Source organism: Blennius ocellaris, assembly GCF_963422515.1.
Source record: "Blennius ocellaris genome assembly, chromosome: 9".
Lineage (NCBI taxonomy): Eukaryota > Metazoa > Chordata > Actinopteri > Blenniiformes > Blenniidae > Blennius > Blennius ocellaris.
The window spans coordinates 25,931,815-25,951,384 of NC_137658.1; the positions used below are offsets into that span (position 1 = coordinate 25,931,815).

The 19,570-nt window shown below is 41.8% G+C and overlaps 1 protein-coding gene across 2 annotated transcripts in view; it reads right to left on the reverse strand.

Annotated features, from left to right (window-relative positions):
• Window positions 1-4,481: 4,481 nt before the first annotated feature.
• The window catches only part of LOC308134945 (ATP-binding cassette sub-family C member 5), a 30,824-nt gene continuing 15,735 nt past the window's right edge, over window positions 4,482-19,570 (reverse strand). For both annotated transcript variants that reach the window (XM_080502798.1, XM_080502799.1), the window contains exons 16-29: window positions 19,297-19,405; window positions 18,994-19,178; window positions 18,447-18,593; window positions 17,443-17,572; window positions 16,917-17,070; window positions 11,045-11,173; window positions 10,650-10,836; window positions 9,180-9,269; window positions 8,461-8,653; window positions 8,193-8,352; window positions 7,135-7,213; window positions 6,928-7,041; window positions 6,473-6,637; window positions 4,482-5,636 (exon numbers count right to left, since the gene is read on the reverse strand). In XM_080502798.1, coding sequence (XP_080358924.1) covers window positions 5,544-5,636; window positions 6,473-6,637; window positions 6,928-7,041; window positions 7,135-7,213; window positions 8,193-8,352; window positions 8,461-8,653; window positions 9,180-9,269; window positions 10,650-10,836; window positions 11,045-11,173; window positions 16,917-17,070; window positions 17,443-17,572; window positions 18,447-18,593; window positions 18,994-19,178; window positions 19,297-19,405 — 1,935 coding nt within the window. In that variant the 3' untranslated portion in view covers window positions 4,482-5,543. The remainder of the gene's footprint in view (window positions 5,637-6,472; window positions 6,638-6,927; window positions 7,042-7,134; window positions 7,214-8,192; window positions 8,353-8,460; window positions 8,654-9,179; window positions 9,270-10,649; window positions 10,837-11,044; window positions 11,174-16,916; window positions 17,071-17,442; window positions 17,573-18,446; window positions 18,594-18,993; window positions 19,179-19,296; window positions 19,406-19,570) is intronic.

Consider the following 19,570-nt stretch of genomic DNA (forward strand, 5'->3'; position numbering starts at 1 on the left):
GTGCACTTTGTCTCCAAACTGGTGTGGGATGTATTTCTTTCCACGAACATAATGAAATCATCGATGTATATTTGTTTGTCTGTCTGTATGTCTGTTCACAACATTACGTCAAAATTACTGCATGGATTTTGTCAAGATTTTTATTAGGCCATGGAAGATTCCATTAAACTTTGGAGGTGATCGGGAAACATTTTTATTTTTCTGAGTCCAGGTCAACCTTCAGAGGGCGTCAGAAACCCCTGATTGCTCTTGTGTACTGTGTTGTCCACAACACAGTACACTCTGTTTGCTGTAGCTGCCAAGGACACAGGGTGAGAGTAGAACCCTGGGGGTAAACATTGACAGTTGAAAAAACTAGAAGTTCTTGAAAAAAAAAACACAACTCAATCCATGCCGAGTTCAGTGTTGTGCTGAACACTACAATGCTTGCTAATGTGCCTGCTGTGCACTATGAAGAAGAAATAGGAGGTTGGAGACATTTTGCTTTTATTGTGTTTGAACAAAAATGTCAGAGCTCATATAAATGTGGTTTCAATTTGAGTTTCGGGAGAGAATTCTGTGCTCAGAGGTGCTTTTTCTATAATTCATATCATAATAAGAGTTACAATGGGAGGAAAAAAGGTTTTCTGAGTAAATTATGTAAGGCTTTTGGATATGAATCAATACATTTTGGAAATTTTGGAAAATTAAAAGTTGTGCAATCCATGCAAACTATATATATTCAACTATTTTACCTCTTAAAACACTCAAATTAATACATCAATACGTCAATTTATACATCCATCTTTTGAACTGCTTCCAGTTCTGTGTTACTTAATTAGCTTCAATACATTCAAAATGGCTAAAATCATTATATTGTTGGCAGTTATTACATCATTGGTTGTTACAAACAGACAACACTCACTTTAGGGTCCCTAATCAACCTGCAGATTTCAGGACTGTAGAAGGAAAGTACCTGGAGAAAACCCATGACCATGCAAACCGACACATAAAGGCCTTCATACAAACCCATAGGATGCAAAATACATCAAAACACATAAACAAACAACATCTAAAACTTTGCCCTGAACGATGTGTCACAACTTTACTTTGTGGCTTTTGTGGAACAACTCTAAAGCCTTTGAATTTCATTTATTGTGAGTGGAAAATAATCAGTTTAAGGTTGACTGAGGATGGATGTCTTTAAACTACGCTGCCCCAATTTGTGGCAAAGTGTTGTCAAAGTGAGTTTTATTCCCACTGGACCCAGTGCTTAGTCACTGGAGTCCAGTGGTGAATTCATAACAATCAAGTTAGGAAACAGCGATGCCTTTTTCACTCACTGTCATTATGGAGTAGCACAGCGGTGGTTTGCACTGTCCTCTCACAGCAAAACATCTCATTTTATTTATTTGTTTTTTTGATGAGACAGTGCATATTAATGTACAAGCTATCTCTTCACGAGGTTACCATATTGATGGTGGCACAAGGCTAAATCCATGTGTGAGTCTCAGCCGAGCCCTTTGCGTCACATTTTCCTGTTCCAGCATACGTTTTCAGAGCATTCCTGCCTTCATCCATAACCTAATGATTCTACCAGTGTGGATATGTGTTTGTTCTGTGACTCTTCTAGGACGTCCTCTGCCTCTCAGGATGAACTTGTTCACCCTCACAACTTTAATCCTTAAAAAGTGTTGATCTCCCAATTGGAGGAGCAGCTATAAAGCTTCTGCTTCAAACAGCATTAATGAAGCATTAATGATGTAGAAATATGGGGCTATTACACATCTAATTAAAGAGAGGAGCCTCAGTCACAAGAACATATCTGTAATTTTTATATCCACCCCAATGAATTGCCTAACACTGGGGTCAGTTTCTTTTTAATGTCACACACACACTATGCAACTTATAAAAGCAGAAACTCCACAAATTCTGATACTTCAAAGATATATTGTTTTTTAGTAGAAACCCAAAAAATGGGTTTCAGAGTGTTAATCAGTATAAATCAGATATAGGACATATATAGAACCTAAGAGATAGTGGTCCCATTTCATTCTCATAATTTTCCCTGATTGGCTCACTAATCAACAGGACTCAACATACACGTGGTGAGTATTTGACTAATGAACATTATAATGAATGTTTTATCTTTCTTTTCATGAAGTCTGCAGTCTCACTGGAGATACTATGTGAGTCTTTCACCACAAAGAACATTCCAGTATTCCTCCCCTGGTCCCTGCTCTGAGCAGAGATTACAGCTTTATCGACAGCTGACTCAGATTAAACTGCAATCATGTTTTATTTGTAGAATTAAGGTGAATTAGGGCTGCTCTTATCTGCTGCTGCTTAGAGGTATAATTAAACATCAGAACCAGGAACTCATTGCTTCAGTGCTGTACGTGAGTCTTCTCTGGAAGAAAGACTGGAGAATTCCTAAATGTGCAAATGATATTTGTAGATGTACATGAATCAGAGCAGTGTGAATAAAACATACTCCATTCCATACTCCAATGTCCATTGTGTCCATCAGCTGCAGGACCCCACAACACTCAGTTCAATAAATATGTTAAAGAAAAGCAGAATCCGAATCCCATGTACTGTAGTTATTCTCACAATATCATATTATATAATTAAAATAAGTATTTAAGACTCTTGCATTAAAAACGGTGAATTAAGAAGTGTTAAAACACGTCTTGTATACATACAACCTTTGTGAACCCTCATGAAGGATGGGTTTAACATATGGCGGTAAAGAAGAGATTGTACAATGAAACCGAGGAATGTAAACAATCATCAGACATTATCTGATTACTTTAGTTGATATGTATATCTTTCCACCTTTTGTTATTGCCTATTATAGATTGGCTGTGCATATAGAAATACCACTGGCATGTTTTTGACAGGAGAACAGCAAAATGGGTCCCTTGTGGGTCACTTTTATTGGGAATCACAAGGGAGGAAATTGTCCTGTTAAGGAAGGCAGCCAACAGTGTAGACGGCCGGTAGCTGCAGAGGTAAAGGTTATGTCATGTTGTTGCAGCATGTGAGCAGGAGAAGGTGAGACCTGGACAACAAATACAAAGGCTTTGATTTTCTGTCTGTGATGTGGAAGCAGCTGGGGATGCGAGGGGGATGAGTGCTGTTACTGAGCTGAAACACTTGTTTTCAATCCCTCACTAACATATAGCCACAGGTTTCTACTGTGTAAATGTTTTTTTTTAATAAATAAATTAAACAAGCATTCCCTTTAGCTCTCATCGGGTGTAAAGACTTTACCCTGTCTTCCTGCCTTAAGTAATTCATGTTGTTTCAAGCGCAGACTGACAGGTTTACGTTGGAGACATAAACCTGTTTCACTGTGGATTTTCTTTTTTTAATGCTTCCTCACTGGGTGTTGAGCTCAGGGGTTAAAAACATGGATATCCTGGTTTGGCTGTATGTGTATGGGAGCAGATGCTCAATGAAGACTGTAGATTGGAGCCTTGCGGTTTCTTGACAGACCCATCGGCATGAGTTTAACCTTTTCTGTGGTTGTTGCTTGTGTTAAGTGTCACACAGCTTTGGAGGGCCTTGCAAATGTCATGTTTATGAAGTGCTGCTGAGCTGCACTGACAGCAAACATTCACCTCACGACTGATGGAACAATGCTTTGGATGTCTTCATTACTGACCATCCTGAAAATACGTTTGGCTGCTGTGGTTTAGGACAGAGACATTTCAGTTTACAGGAAAATGAAAGCATAATAGTCAAATTCAATTATTTGGCATTTCATCAAAATTCATTAATAGTGTTTGTAAACGAATGTGGGAAAAATGTATATTGCTTGTCATGAAACAGGATTTTTGCAATCATTAACAAAGATATTTTCACAATATAATCCTTGTTTACCTTACTACTTTTATTAGTATCAAGGTATCGCTCCACTCCGCTACTGTCAAATGCGGTCCCGGTCTCTTCCTGTGCTCCAAATACATACATTAGACATTAATTGGTGGATTTAAAGTTGCTCACAGTTGAAAATATCCCCGTTTACCTTTCTCCCCCCCCCATCACCAGCTGACAATAATAAAGCAGTAGAGAAGATGGATGGATCTTCTTACTTTTCAAAACCTCCAGCTCACATTACTTACAATGCAGCATGTGTGCTACCAGAGGTGGCCATGTCACCTTTAGCCAACATTCTCAAGCAGAGATGAGAGGAGGGGGGGTGTCCATGAAAGCTTGCCAAACGCTTTTAACTTCACGCCCACATTTGTTTTTCCATTTTCAAACTTTGTAATCTCCCATTGCAGCTGCTGCACTCTAAAGTCAAGGCACTTCAGGTGCGGCTTCACACGTTGTGCTTCCCTGCATCCAAAAGAGGCTTCACACAACTTGTGCAACAACTCATCGTTTGCACTGCTGCTCCCAATCGCCGTAAACAGGCTCTGGTAGATATCAGTGAAGTCTTCAACTAACTTGTAAAACATTTTAAATGAATGGACTCAGTCATCTATAAAAAATATTTTTTATTGAAAAAGGAACCCTTATATTAAAAATTAAACATTTCAGAAAAAAATATATTGCAACGTTACATTCTGAAGTGTACAAAGGCAATCTTGAAACTGTATCCAAACAATAGGAAGATATTGCACTTTTCTTGATTGTTCAGCACATAATTATAAGGCAGAAGTTTCAAACCTCAAACTTGTGAAAACATTTAAAAGAAACAAACCGATGTCAATCATTTTCAGCTTTGTTACCAACAACGAACCTCACATTCCATACATCTGCATCATTAGTAGATAATAAAACTCTTTGACACCAGAGAACGTGCACATTTTAAACTCCAGCATTTGGAAACATTAGCTCATTTCAAAAACACAGCACTTGCATGCATTCTAAGAAAAAACAAGCATGCGTACATGGCTAATTCCATTACTTAACCTGAAAGTGTTTATAGCTCTAGGCACATCTGCAACAATTTACTGAAATTACTGAATTACCCCAAATAAAAACAACATATTTCAAACAGTGCCTCAAAGGAATGGAAAACAAAAAAGTTGTTTTTAAAAACACTGTATAAAGCGATTAGTACGAATTGCAAAAAGATTATTGCAGTTAAAAAACATGTAAAACTATAAATACGTTATGAATATATTTCATTTCCTGTGTACCAACAAAAGTCCTGCAATGTGAGGTTATGAAAATATGCTTTCTAAAACTAGTTCCAAGCCTGACTGACTGAACACCGAGAAAATAAGGAAGCGCTGCAGGTCCTGTGTATCCATGTAAAACATAAAGTGCTACTGTCAGAGTCACAACTGTTTCATTTGCAGTTTATACTTTGGCCTCCTGTTTCACAGCAGCAAAGACCAGGAGGCCATTACGTCTTACTTTGCATACTGCTGCTTGATGTGCTGCTCAGAAATGTGGCTCCTTGGTCTTTGGTGTGGAAATAAACGACATGGAGACGTTGCTATATTTCTCAACTCGCTGCTGTCCCGCCGCGACGGCGCTTTAATCACATGTTCCACTTTGTGCGTCGTGGGATCACGTCCAAAGTTCAGCTCGGGTGCACTTTCTTATCTGCTTTGGTTTTCTGATGCTTCGATCATGGCTCTGAATCTTGAGTTTTCATCTGCCAACAAGGCGGCGGGACTGTCAAACTCCAAAATCTGTGATAATGAAAAGGGATAAAAACAAGAAAATGTGAACCAGCATATAAAGTCTGGGCATATTATCTCTGAGAATATTGCAGCCTAAGTTATTTCCCAGTGGCTGTGCATGAAAAGCATTTTAATATGTGGAAAATATTGTCCTCAGACAGCCTTGTTACCCTTTGAATTCTGAATCCTGGGCTGATCACCTCTGGTAATTTCTGCAAGGCTCAAACAACAATTTTTTATTTATTTTTCTACTATATTTGATCAGTAGTGGGATCTACACATAGCATCCAGAAAATTTAAAAATAAAATTGATGATGGTAACCATTAACGTGTGATAATCTATGCAGCCCACAGGGAATAATGGACCTTATAAGCCAGACCTCAAAGAACAAAGTATTTCAGCTTCATTAATGTTGTAGAAACTCCCTTTTACAGGAGACCTGCTGCAAATTGGCCTGTGAGGACATAAGCAGGATCACAGTGGCAATAAATTAGGGGGTGAATTCACACCTTGAATCCTGTCTATCCTGATGCATCCAACACTTTTCGCTCCCCACAGTATGTTTGCTGCCTTGACGAATCCTTAGCTCGAGAGGTGAACTCATCTAATTAACAGGGTTAAGAGCTGCCACTGGAAGTGCAAATCACTCGTAGGGATTTGATGCTCTCTGTCTGCATCAAAAAGTCGGCTTTAAAACCACTTGGAGAAGATGCACACCATCTTATTCCATTAATCACTTCGAAGGGACCAGTTCACCAAGTGAATTAGAGGTGTTTCAACTTGCAAATGCGTCTGAACCAGCAGACCCGAACTGTGTGACCAGTCATGTTGTGTTTACACACACCTGGCCATTGTCCAAGACCATGACCCTGCTGCAGCCCATTACAGTGTTGAGACGATGGGCGATGATGAGAGTTGTGCAGCTGCCAAACGCACTGCGGATGGTCTCCTGGATGAGACGATCTGTCTCTGTGTCGATGGCTGCAGTCGCCTCATCCAGCATGAGGACCTGAACTCAGGAACAATAAGAAAAGGAGAAAGCACAAAATGTGAATGTGCACAAAATATTGTCATTAGAGCCACAAAGAAATACTCCTCGCGTCATACGGTGTATGCATCATGTCCAGTTACCAGCTCGTGTTATCAGAGCTGCAGTTAGGTCATACACCACTAGGTGGCAGTGGTATCCCATGCAGGTGGTTACACAGAAGCTGTGTTTTATCTCAATATAAACTGTGAGTATCATCATCGTCATACTCAAACTGTAAATAGAAAGCAGCAGAGTTACACAATCAGCACCTTGCTGTTCCTCAGCAGGGCTCGGGCCACACAGAGGAGCTGTCGTTCTCCCACCGAGAAGTTCTCCCCATTCTCCGTCACCTCTGAGAGGAGCGAGTGAGGCAGCTGGCTGACCTGAGGAATAACAAACAAGGCATGGCCATGCGTCAGGACAAACAACAGCACATAAGATGTGAACGACGTTCATCAATCTGTTCCACCACTCACCATCTCTTTAATATGCGTCTTCTCCAAAGCCTCCCAGATCTCGGCATCGGAGTAGTGATCCCAGGGGTCCAAGTTGCTTCTGTTCAGAACGTAAACCATGAGTGTGATGGTTAATAGATTTCATATTAGGACAAGACATGGAAAACATGCTCAAAACCATCAGTAATCATGATCGATTCTGGCCTCAGGCTGAAATATGGACACCAGTAAAGCAACTGACAGCTCGTTTTCAGGAAAATTATGCTTCTGTTTGGTTTTTTAATCACTCCTATTCCTCAAAAGTGGTTGATTTATTTCCAAACGGCATGACGCACATTTTGTTTTTGTTGAAATTTCCCCAACAGAAAGACATCGACCAGTTCACTGCTGGGCCCAAACACTGCACATAATGCACGCACATTGAAATGATCCGAAAGCCAATTGCAGGCAAATGGTGAAAACAAAGACGTATGCAAACAGAAGCTCAGACACTGACTGATACAGAAAACCTGCTGCTCATTTTAGCTTTGAAAAAAGAAAACAGGACATGTAGAAGTGCAGGCAGGCTGAAGCATGTGGGAGTAGCTATTTGTACAGGGGAGGCAGCACAACACACGCAGACATATGAGCGAGCAGATGCTCATTGTGACCACCTGGCTGCACGGCTAAAAAGGATTTTCCATTAAAGCAGCTGCATTAAGTGGCCAGGTTTTGTTGGAGCCATTTCTATCGAGGCGCTGTGGGCCACTGAGATGGGGGTTATTTAACCAATACCTCTCTGCCAAACTGGTGTGGAAAGGGTTAAAGCTGGGGAAATGGGTCTTTGTGTTTGTTAAGACTCTTTTGTTAAGATTATACAACTGAAAAATGAATGGATTTCTTTTATAATTAGCTGCTGGATGTTACTTGGAGACAATGCTATGCACCAAGTTAAAAGGTACAATGGGTGTGCACAAAGGTTATGACTCAAATAGATGCGTTTCCACCCCCATTTTCTTAAATGTGCTATTCAGACAAAAAAAAAAGAACAAATTAAATGGAAGACCCTAACAATAGCTGAACCATATGGCATTATCTACCTGACTGTACCGATGAACAGTACAGGCTCTTGAGGAATGATGGCGAGCTTGCTCCGCAGGTCATCCAGACCAATCTGTGCGATATTGATCCCGTCGATGGTGATGGAGCCTCCAGTCAGCTCCGCCAGTCTGAACAGAGCAACCCCCAGAGAGGACTTTCCTGCAAACACGCAGAGAGAAGTTACGACACTAACACAAGTGGACATCTCCAAACAAGAGATGCAGCTGATAATGCTGCTGACCGGTGAGGAGAGGAGGCCGGTCCTACCTGATCCCGTGCGGCCCACGATGCCGATGGTCTCTTCAGGGTGAATTGTGAAGGACAGGCTCTTAAGCACCAGTGGCAGGTCATCGCGGTAACACATCTTCACATCCTGGAAGGTGATCTTACCCTCCTGAGGCCAGGAGGGGGCAGGAGTGCTTGCCTCAGGACTCTGTCTGGGCGCTTCACTCCCCAGACTCTGAGATAAGGAGAAGAGATGGTATCGGGCTTTAATCTCTCAATCTGGGAGCAGGAGCAAGGCCCCTGACTGATTCGTAGTGATTTGCTCTCTATGAGCTTTTCATGGCACTCAAAAAGAGAAAAAAAAGTTAAGTTTGGGGTTTGTATCTTTGTGGCTTAATGCCACATGCTCCAAGTGTGACACACAGACAGACAGACAGACAGACAGACAGACAGACAGACAGACAGACAGACAGACAGACAGACAGACAGACAGACAGACAGACAGACAGACAGACAGACAGACAGACAGACAGACAGACAGACAGACAGACAGACAGACAGACAGACAGACAGACAGGGTTTTTATCTGCTTCCTGCAGCTATCACACACTAACATGTGCACAGACTCAAATAAAATCCCACAAATATATAAACATGCTGTTATTTCGTGCGTCCCGTTCTCAGTGAGAGATGTGACCACGTGCAATGTGCATGAGTGCCACCTGATCCGCCCTCCTCACTGTGCTAATCAATGCTCTTACCTTTATGTAATGATTGATCCTCTCTACTGATGTAAAGCGGGCTTCGGTCTCTGTGAGCAGCCGCACAGTAAACTGGAACAAGCCAGTGAGCTGCCGGTTAAAGAAAAGGAGAAAACCACGGTTAGAATTAAAATAATTAACAATGTCATCACAGATGCGGTAAAACAACCAATAATTACAAATGCTGGCCCCCACAGCAGTTCACCTCACCCACAAAATCAAAACACTTGGTAAATCTATTTATGGGGCTGTAACCCAATAAATAGATTCACCAAGTGCAGCTCTGTGTGGAGGCTCTGCAGTAGTTACCATGACTATGGCGACTGTGTACTAAAGCAGTGAATACCGGTAGATACTGAATGAGACAACCTAGTACTACACGGTAGAACATGGTGTGTGTGTTTCTGTAGTAGCAGTATCAGAGTGAGCCTGTGTTGGTTCTTTAAAGGTTAAATGTTTTAGAAGAGCTTTCTTGATTATAAGTACATCTGGGGAATGAATATGACATTTATCACAGTTTGTTCCCTCCTCCCAACAAAATCCAATTAGCTTTGAAATGTCTCTAGAACTGCTCATTAAAGTAAAAAAGTAAGCTTTTTTTTTTCATTAAACCTAACAATATAATCAAGGCATCCTGAAGGCCCATGTAGAAGAAACGGTCTAGGAGGGGTGACATATATACATCAATTTTTTTGACAACTTTCAAAACTGGGGTTAGTAATGCAAATGTAATGGAGGCAAAATAAAACTACAGAATATCAGTTACTCATCAAATAGACTTATAGGACATTTCAGCCAAGTATCGTACAGTCGATTTCTAAATGACAGACAGTAGAAATAATGACAAGGAGTTCAATTAAGAGTAAATTATATTTAAATTATATAGAGTATTATATCTTTTTCTATTGTGTTATTGAACTTTCCATTCTAGAAACAACAACTTTGCAATATTGATTGTGTACCTTTAAATAAACCTCCAAAACTAACTTAAAATGTCCAAATTTGGAGGAATACACTGGCACTGTGTAAGTCTGTATAATCCTTTCCTAACTTGTTTAAAGTGTGTGTGTGTGTGTGTGTATTATATATTTGTATGCATTTAATGGATTTAATTTAATTACAACCATTAGTGAAGCACTGTGTGAGGTTTCTCACAATCAGAATAAATTAACAGAGGATAATTAGAATTTCCGAGCAAATCCCGTGACTGCTGTTCACCTCCAACACGCCTCCACCACAAGTACAAGTACGAAGTCATGAGGGCAGTGTGTCGTCTCAGACAGTGCTTATGTAGCTTATATAAACATCTTTTCTGGTGAGAGAGTCTAAAGAGCAGATAAACAAAGCAGACAATTTACTTTGCAGCATTTTCTTTTTGGAGGAGACTGATTTCACAGGGTTGGTTTTTTTTTTTATAGTTCGTTCTGAAAGTGTCACTGCACGGGGTGTTTGCTGGGCTTGTTTACGAACCTGCACTGCGTACGATAATGCCAGGCCTGCGTAAGCCGGAGGTATCTGATTGTGCATGAAGACAATGAGCAGGGCTACAGCAGTGATAAGAGAGATACTGATGAGGTCCAGGCGGACAGCCAGCCAGCGCATCGCGCAACTGAAGAGGTAGTTGGAGGCCTGGTTGGTGTCCAGCAATTCCTGATATCTGGGGAAGAAAAAAAACAGACGATATGAACCTATTTCAGCCAGAAAAACAGCCAGCTGAACTCAGTCTGCCTCGCTTGCTGAGAGGATACCTTCCTGTACGCGGTACAGTTGCGATCTGAGCTCGTAAACTGAAACACCAACAAGCAGGGATCATGTAAAACTAAAGTTTAATGATGCACATCACTGTCGGAATCCATTCCACTCACCTTTGGAGGAAGTCGGGCCCTCGACCGTAGGCGTGGATGGTGGAGAGTCCCTGAAGACTGCTGGCGATATGAGAGGTGAATGGTGATTGGCTGATGTTCTCCAGACGCTTCAGCTCTCGAATCAGGACCCTGGAAATAATCAACAGTACATTTTTACACTCAACTTCCAACGAACTTCAAGTATTCTGTTATTTCAATGATAATATTATAAAAAAATCACTTTCCAGTAGGGATGTCCGATAATATCGGAGGGCCGATATAATCGGCCGATATTGACTTAAAAATGTAACATTTGGAAATATCAGTATCGGATTTTTTCAACCAATATTGGAATTTCCGAGTCTGCATGAATGCAGCATGGGACGTTTACGGGCGCGCGCTTGATGACGTTTAACAACAACAAAGACAACATGCTGGACTCGTGGCTAAGAAGGAGAAGCCCGGTGAATGAAATGTCCGTGGAGGACTGGAGGCTGGACCAGGCCCTCTTCCCTGCTGGACCAGTACCTGACTGCACCCTGCACCAGTGTTGACAGTGAACCAGTGTTCAGCACTGGTACCAGTACCTGACTGCACCCTGCACCAGTGTTGACAGTGAACCAGTGTTCAGCACTGGTACCAGTACCTGACTGCACCCTGCACCAGTGTTGACGGTGAACCAGTGTTCAGCACTGGTACCAGTACCTGACTGCACCCTGCACCAGTGTTGACAGTGAACCAGTGTTCAGCACTGGTACCAGTACCTGACTGCACCCTGCACCAGTGTTGACAGTGAACCAGTGTTCAGCACTGGTACCAGTACCTGACTGCACCCTGCACCAGTGTTGACAGTGAACCACTGTTCAGCACTGGTACCAGTACCTGACTGCACCCTGCACCAGTGTTGACGGTGAACCAGTGTTCAGCACTGGTACCAGTACCTGACTGCACCCTGCACCAGTGTTGACAGTGAACCAGTGTTCAGCACTGGTACCAGTACCTGACTGCACCCTGCACCAGTGTTGACGGTGAACCAGTGTTCAGCACTGGTACCAGTACCTGACTGCACCCTGCACCAGTGTTGACAGTGAACCAGTGTTCAGCACTGGTACCAGTACCTGACTGCACCCTGCACCAGTGTTGACAGTGAACCAGTGTTCAGCACTGTTGCCCACATCATTGATGAGAAGAGAAATCTCATACATTGCTGAGATGCTGAGATGCTTGTATTCATACAGAACAATCTACCTCTTACACATGAGGACATGGGGAAAGAAATAGACCAGTTATATGGACGAGTCAACTTCAGTCTTTGTTTTTGTTGCACTTTAAAGGAGGGCTGTTTTAATTTTGTGAGCATTTCTGTGCCTTTCTTGTTTATATTTGCACTATTTTGTTACTCTTAAAAGAGACTGAGCCCAGTTTGAGTCTATTATTTGACAAGTTATGTCCAGTTATTCATTCATTGACTGTTTACAACTAATGGACTGAAGATATGCCTCTTCCTTTTTTTAATATTGTCTGTGGTGTTGTTGAGTTTGTTGTTGAGGTTTCTCTCTAACACTAAATAAATATGGCACTTTTTTCCAGAATTTAAGTTGTTCTCTTATTTTTCTCAGTGTGTACATTTGGAAAGCCATGTTTGATTCACATATGCATCCAGTGGGGCATCACAATAAAATTAGGCATAATGTGTTAATTCCACAGTAGGAGATATTTTATGTTGTTGTTACCTAACAGTTTTGATGTAAAAAGCCAGCATATATCGGTATCGGTGATATCGGTATCGGTGATATCGGTATCGGAAATTAAGAGTTGGACAATATCGGAATATCGGATATCGGTAGAAAAGCCAATATCGAGCATCCCTACTTTCCAGTGATTTTCTTAGGTTTTAGGATACCTGTATGATAATAAAATTTAATAAATACTGACAATTATTAGAATATATAACATTTATTTTGCTTTCAACAAGTATTGGAGAGCAGTTGTTAATGGTATTCTTCCAACGGCTGATTTTACTGTAAACTGACGTGGCAAACATGAATTCCTCTGTGTATCATTGATTAAGTGTATTCCAACCATGATGAAGGTAGAAACGTATCACCAACTTAAAAGCCATAACGGATAGAAACATGTATTAGTCACATGGCTGAAAGCCAAACATAAAACCATTTCTCATCCATGCCTTTTTTTTAACCTTTGTTTCGCCAGGAGAACCACAGTGAGACTGCTAATCTCTTTTTCCAAGTGTGTCCTGGAGAGCTGGGGGGCCGAGGCTCTTGCTCAGGGACCCCCAGTGCACGTTTTGGTTTTTTTGCCTCCATACAAAATGTTCAGATTTTCTTTTTAGGTCAAAGGAGAGAGTTTGAAAGTTTCTTTCAATGAGTTCCTTGTCACTTCAACGCTTTGAGAACATTTTCAGTCTGTAGCAAGGACAAAGCCACACAGTGGTGCAAAAGACAAATTTGAGTACTACAATGACTCACGACTGGAACCTCATTTTGAAATTTCACAAATTCATTATAATGCCCGTATTCCTGCAACCTGAGCCCATCACTTATTGACATATTCTGACAGTTTTCTTTAGTTTACATGTTAATTGTTCTTGGATTATCTATTCTTCTCAGCCAGTGTATTCATGGCAACTCCAGAGAAACTTTGCTTGATTTGCTTTTGTGGAATTGAAGCGTTTCGGAAATGCCCATCAGTCTGTAGCAGCGCAGGACTCTGAGGTTTCATTTTCGCCTCATTTGAATGAAAATGATGCAGAGTCCTGTGAAAAGACATTTTGGCACATGGATAACAAATCCTTCACAGAAAGAAAAAAAAGTTTAATCTGGAAATCATGAAAAACAAACCAGGTGGTGGTGGTGGTGGGGGGGGGGGGCATGAATTTGTTAAAAAAAAAAAAAAAAAAAATTTAGCTGCAAATGAGATAAATCAATTAAATAGATTTTTCGCCCTGCCCTATGAGGTGTGTAAGAAGGCTTTCAGGTTTGTTTCATGGAGATTAAACATTTATCAAACATTATAATTGTTTTAAAAATATATATATATATAAATAGCCGATTCTGGCGAGGTTCAGGGTTTTGTCATGACAGCAAGGGATTGTGGGCTATGGTGTTGCATGCACTGTTGATTAGGTGGATAATCTGTTGTATAAATTCACTGTTGATATTTGTTATTTGGCTGTAGGGATATAACACGATTGATGCAAATTAAGACAAACAAAAGGTGCGACTTGTGACAAAGACATAAAGAGGTAGGATTAAAAAAGTTATACTTCTTCACATATGGTGTGCCACATTAACTCTCATTTACTCATTTGGATGTTGATCTTTTTTACTTTGTTTTTCTTTTGTACATGTTTGGAAATGAAAATAAATAAATAAATTAATAAATAGTACTTTTTTGATTTCTTAAATGTTTACTTGTTAATTTTCTAGTATGTTCAGAAAATGCAATCATGTTTCAGTTGTACTAAAGGAAAGTATGTAATTGATTTGTTGCTTCTTGAATGACAGGAGGACGGGTTGTCAAGGGAAAGACAGAAACGTGTTTATTATTGGGAGACATTTTTTCCCCTTCATGAGGCTGTGAGAAGAGCGAATTGTCACATTAGCGTGTTGCTGAACTCAATGATTTTTTTCCCCTCGTACACATAAAATTATTGTTTTCTCTGCTTCACTCACTTGTTCAAATGTAACAATCTCAAGTCCACGGTTTGGGATCGGAGGAGAAAATGTGACAACCCGGCACGCACAAGATGCAAACTCTGCACAGCCTCCCCAAACCTGAACCTGATTCAGGAATATTCCTGCTGTGAGTCGAGAGTACAAACCACCAAACCAGCAGTTCAGAAATCACATCTGCACACTCTGATGAAGCAGAGACGTGAAAGAACGGTGGTGTGGTTGACAGGCAATGAGATGACGGGCTGGAAGCGACAAGCATCACCACCATCAGAAACACCAGAGACGCCAAACTCCACGTCCACAGGTCGGTGCGAGGCAGGGAGGTTTACTGACGAAGGTGTGATGTCGTTCTACTTTTAGATGTAAAGGCAGAATGGATAGTGCATGGGAATTACAAGTCTCCCATGAATCATTTGGTTTTCTCATAACAGCCGAGGCAGGAGAGAACATGACACTTCCTTGCTTCGAGGCTGTGATCCAGACAAACATGTTTATGCCCTGGGCAGTTTCATTTCAGAATTCAATAAAAACTGCTTTAAAAGTGGGTAATTTCAATGGGAGATCCAGCTGGATGTAACACCCATACATATCCTGGGATGTCGTGACTCGGTGAGACACAGCGTTTCATCCTTTTGAAGAGAGTTGGCTTATCGCTGCCTCTTGCCATCACTTCCAGTCCTCTCCCGAGTCGTTTCTTCACATCTAACACTTCAGTATTACTTCCACCTGCATTACACACAAATCAGCACTCTTAACAGATGAATTCAATTTGTTCAGAAATGTAATTTTCCAGAGACAAACTGGTGTCCAATCTTATTAAACCAAAACAACACGAAGGGTTATGCATCTTTAAACTCCAGTCGCGACAACATGGCATTTGCTTTATGTGTGTAAAAACCCCAAATATGGAATTTGAGACTTCAAATTAGCACAACGCCAACACTTGGAGCCATATTGTTCTTGATCTCACATACAGACAAAACAACAAGATACCGTGGTTATTTCCCAAGAAACCAGCGAGCTGCTGTTCCCCCCAGTGGATTCACCTTTATTGCACCACTGCCGCAAAACCACGTAAATAATGACTGAAGCAGAGTCATTGGATCATCCAGTGTTCTCTGGCAATGTTTACTACAAACCAGAAGCTGCGGAGAATTAAATCAGAAGCTGATAAGACTCCACACAACCACAGATAAAACATTATCGCGACACTTCTTCCACCATTGTTTCGCTCCGGCTCGCTCTCGCAGCAGCCTGAAGTGACACCATAAACACTGCTGATTAGAGCCAAGTTTGGAAAAGCTCATTTAAAATATCACCTTCAGCCTAACAGGCTGTGATGAGAAGTGTGATGTCGTGAACTGATGCAAGGTGAAATGTATTCAAGGCTGCTACACAAGCAGCTTTAAGCTGAGGGCAAAACTGAAACGTCTGCTTGTTCTACGTAAAACAGACAGTCAGTGGTAAAATCTGGTTGATGAAATATTTGCTGAAAGTGCAGAAGAAAACTGCGAGCGGTGACAAGAACTGAGCTGTATGTAGTAACAAAATAGATATAACTATACAAAGCCATGAACCTAGTGAATTTTTCTTGAGAGCCAAACTGTACGATCACATAATTGGTATAGATCCAAGTATGTTGAGCACCTCTAAGGCTTTCAAAAAGCACAGTGCCACTACACCTTTTCAATCGTATTGTTTTATCTGCACATTGGACTGTTTTTCCAAGGCTCTCTTGTCTTCTGACCCAAAAGGGCTAAAAAGCTTGAAAATAAAAAAAACTAAACTAAACTAAATGACTTGATTGGCTTTTTTCTATTTTAACCCTAACATTTTTAAAATAGCATAAATGGCTGAAGCAGCAGAGTAGTTTAAACAAGTACAACTGAACAGGATAGAACAGATCAACTTCGAAAGCTAAAATGACCAGAAAATGAGTTAAAACTGCTTTAAAAATAGCCAAAAAGCTAAAACTGCATAAGCTACTAGAAAAAACAAGCCGGAAATAGATTTTAAAAGAAAAAACAGAGCAAAATATTTAAAAGGTCTAAAATAGCTGGAATATAGATACTTCTACAAAACATTTTTCAAATACGTTTTGACACAGGGAAGAAGGTGAAAGGTGCAGCGTCATCCCTGAGAGCAGACGATCCACCAACAGACATGAAAACAAACAGGAGAGCTGAAATTCTGACCTGGAGACACGGTTGACAATGAAGAGGAAGATTCCTAATGGCAGGACCGAGATCAGGAACCAGGGGAAGACGATGCCCACCATTCCCAAGCAGAAGAGCACCAGGGTCAGATTCTGCAGCAGCATTTCAGCTTGCATGGTCAGGCGGACGTCCACTGAGCAGAGGACAAATAAACTTTATTAGACACATTGTGCAGTCTGACGAGAAGGAAACTTTATGCTCCTCTGATTGAGGCGGAAGAGAGACGGAAGTGCTGCAGAGGATTTAAAGATCTTTCCAAAAATAAGCTTGTAAAAACCAAAAAAAAAACAAATCCACATCCAAAAAACAAACGAGGACATCACAGGAAATCAACATGTCAAACAAAGACACCAGCGAAGTGGATAACAGAGAGCGGCTCACTGGGGAAGAAACTCCATGTCAAATCACAGTGTGTTGGCAGTGCACCTTGTCAACCAGGGTGACTTTGCTGACTGAGAGCTCTCCCGGGGGAAACGGTTCACAGTCAAGACAAATCAAGCCTCACCCTCATCCATGTCCCTGGAGAAGCGGGTCAGGATGCGGCCCAGAGGTGTCGTATCGAAGAAGTGCATGGGGCTGAAGAGGAGCCGGCGGAACAGCTTGTCGTGGAGAGCGGAGGCAGCCTTCACGGTGCACTGTCAACACAAACAACATGTTGTGTTTGAACATGAGACCTGACACATGCAAACAAACAACTTTAGGAAGCATATGGAAACCATCACGGCTCGGATAAACAGACGGCTGCAAGGCAGTCGTCTGTCAATTTGCTCAGACTCAAACGCAGAAACCCTCAACGGATAAATACAGTGGCACTCGCATGTCGCCCGCGGCGCTGCCAAACACAACTTCACCATATGCTAAGCATGTGCACAGCAGTGGGCAGCCACTTCTTCTTTCTTTTTTGTTTCACTTGCACAAGGCAGACTGTCAAATCTTCATTTATAATGAGTTTCTGGGAGGCTGACATAAAGGTCATGACCCAATGCGCTTGAGACATTTCAGCAATTGGACAGAAATTACATGTGGCAGCAGAGAACAAATTAATTCTATTAATGGAATATTTAACAGTCAGAAAAGATCTCGCCACAGCTAGAGGTAAAAAAAGATTAGCCATCTTTGAAAAATTAGCAATTTCAAGCGGCACACATTAACGTGGGGACCGAACCTCTGCAGCGGAGTGTCAGGACGGCTTAGCTTGAAAAGAAGACACACGCCCAAAGGGGGGGCGCGCACGCACACACGCACTCACGCACGCACTCACGCACACCTCTTTCCTGTGCGTCTTCGTCTCTTTCACCCTCACAAACAGACAGAAGGACACGCAGTCAAGAGACGAGGGACAGATAAATGCATTCGGCCTGCAGGCAATTTCAATTATTGCTCTGTAACCACAAGAGCATGAACAAATGAGAGTGCAGGCAATTAAGGAGGTGCAGCGCCTCACTGTAAGGAAAGAATACATCGGCTTTATATTTTGCTTTCAAGTTCAGCGGTTGGGAAGAGGCTTACCTTGACGAACACCAGCCCCCTCACCGTCTTCAGCAAGAAGGCGGCTCCCATGGAGATGACGTAGACAGTCGAATAGTACCGAATGTGAGGGTTCAGCCTCATGCTGTTACTCTCCATCGTATCATTCACCAAGATTAATGATGTGTTCTGAGGGCAGATGGAGCAACAAATTACAAAGACTGAACGAGTGAAGAAAAATTAGATTTCCCCCCGTTTGGTCTCTAATGAAATTGAGCAAAAGCACACTTTGGCTTAAAGACAGAAAGTACATGAGAACCAGCCGGCCCGGTGAGGTTTACTATTCTGAGCACATTCCTCAACAGCAGCCGCCGCTTGCTTTGCCGCACATCTGTTTCCTCGCTGCCCGTGCTTGTTTTTAATTAGGTTTACCCAAATGCCGTTACTTTTTTAATCATACACATTCAGATTAATGCTCAGTCGCCCGCCACAACTCATCCAGGCATGCTAGTCATTTCTCTTTTGGGAGCCAAACGCACACTGGGGAGAGGCGTCTGTTATAGTGAGGCAGGACTGTCAGCCAACTCACCCCGCTGCCCTGCCTGATCCAGTGACTCAGCCACCAGTTACTGAAGGCTATGCTGCCTGTGGTGGAGAGGAAGAAGAAGGCGTTGATGAAGAAGACCACCGGACCGCCGGCTGCCTTGATGTAGGCTCCGTACACAGACCAGGCCACGGCACCAGAGCCCTTTTCCTCGGCTTTCATGAGTCGCCCTGAACAAAGGCAGCAAGTAAAACAGCCGAAAATAAGTGGCCATCGACTTTCCTCCAGAAAAACAGAATCCAACATTTATTTTTAATGCAGCACATGAAAAGTTGCATGGCCTTTCACCTCCGCTCTTGCTCTCCATCACTGGGGCGACTTTGGCAACTTCCACAGCGCTGTCAGCCTTTTTCGCATCAGTGCCCCGTTTGTTTTTTAAATTCTGTTTAACCAGATCCTGAGAGACAAAAAGCAGCATGCTGAACGAGTATAAACATGTGACACGATCACAAATCACAGAGGCAGCAACAACACCCTGAAAGCCATTTGAACCAAGATATTGGTGACATGGTCTTTAGCAGCTCACCAGAAAATCAATGCGCACATAAATAATGAAAGGCCT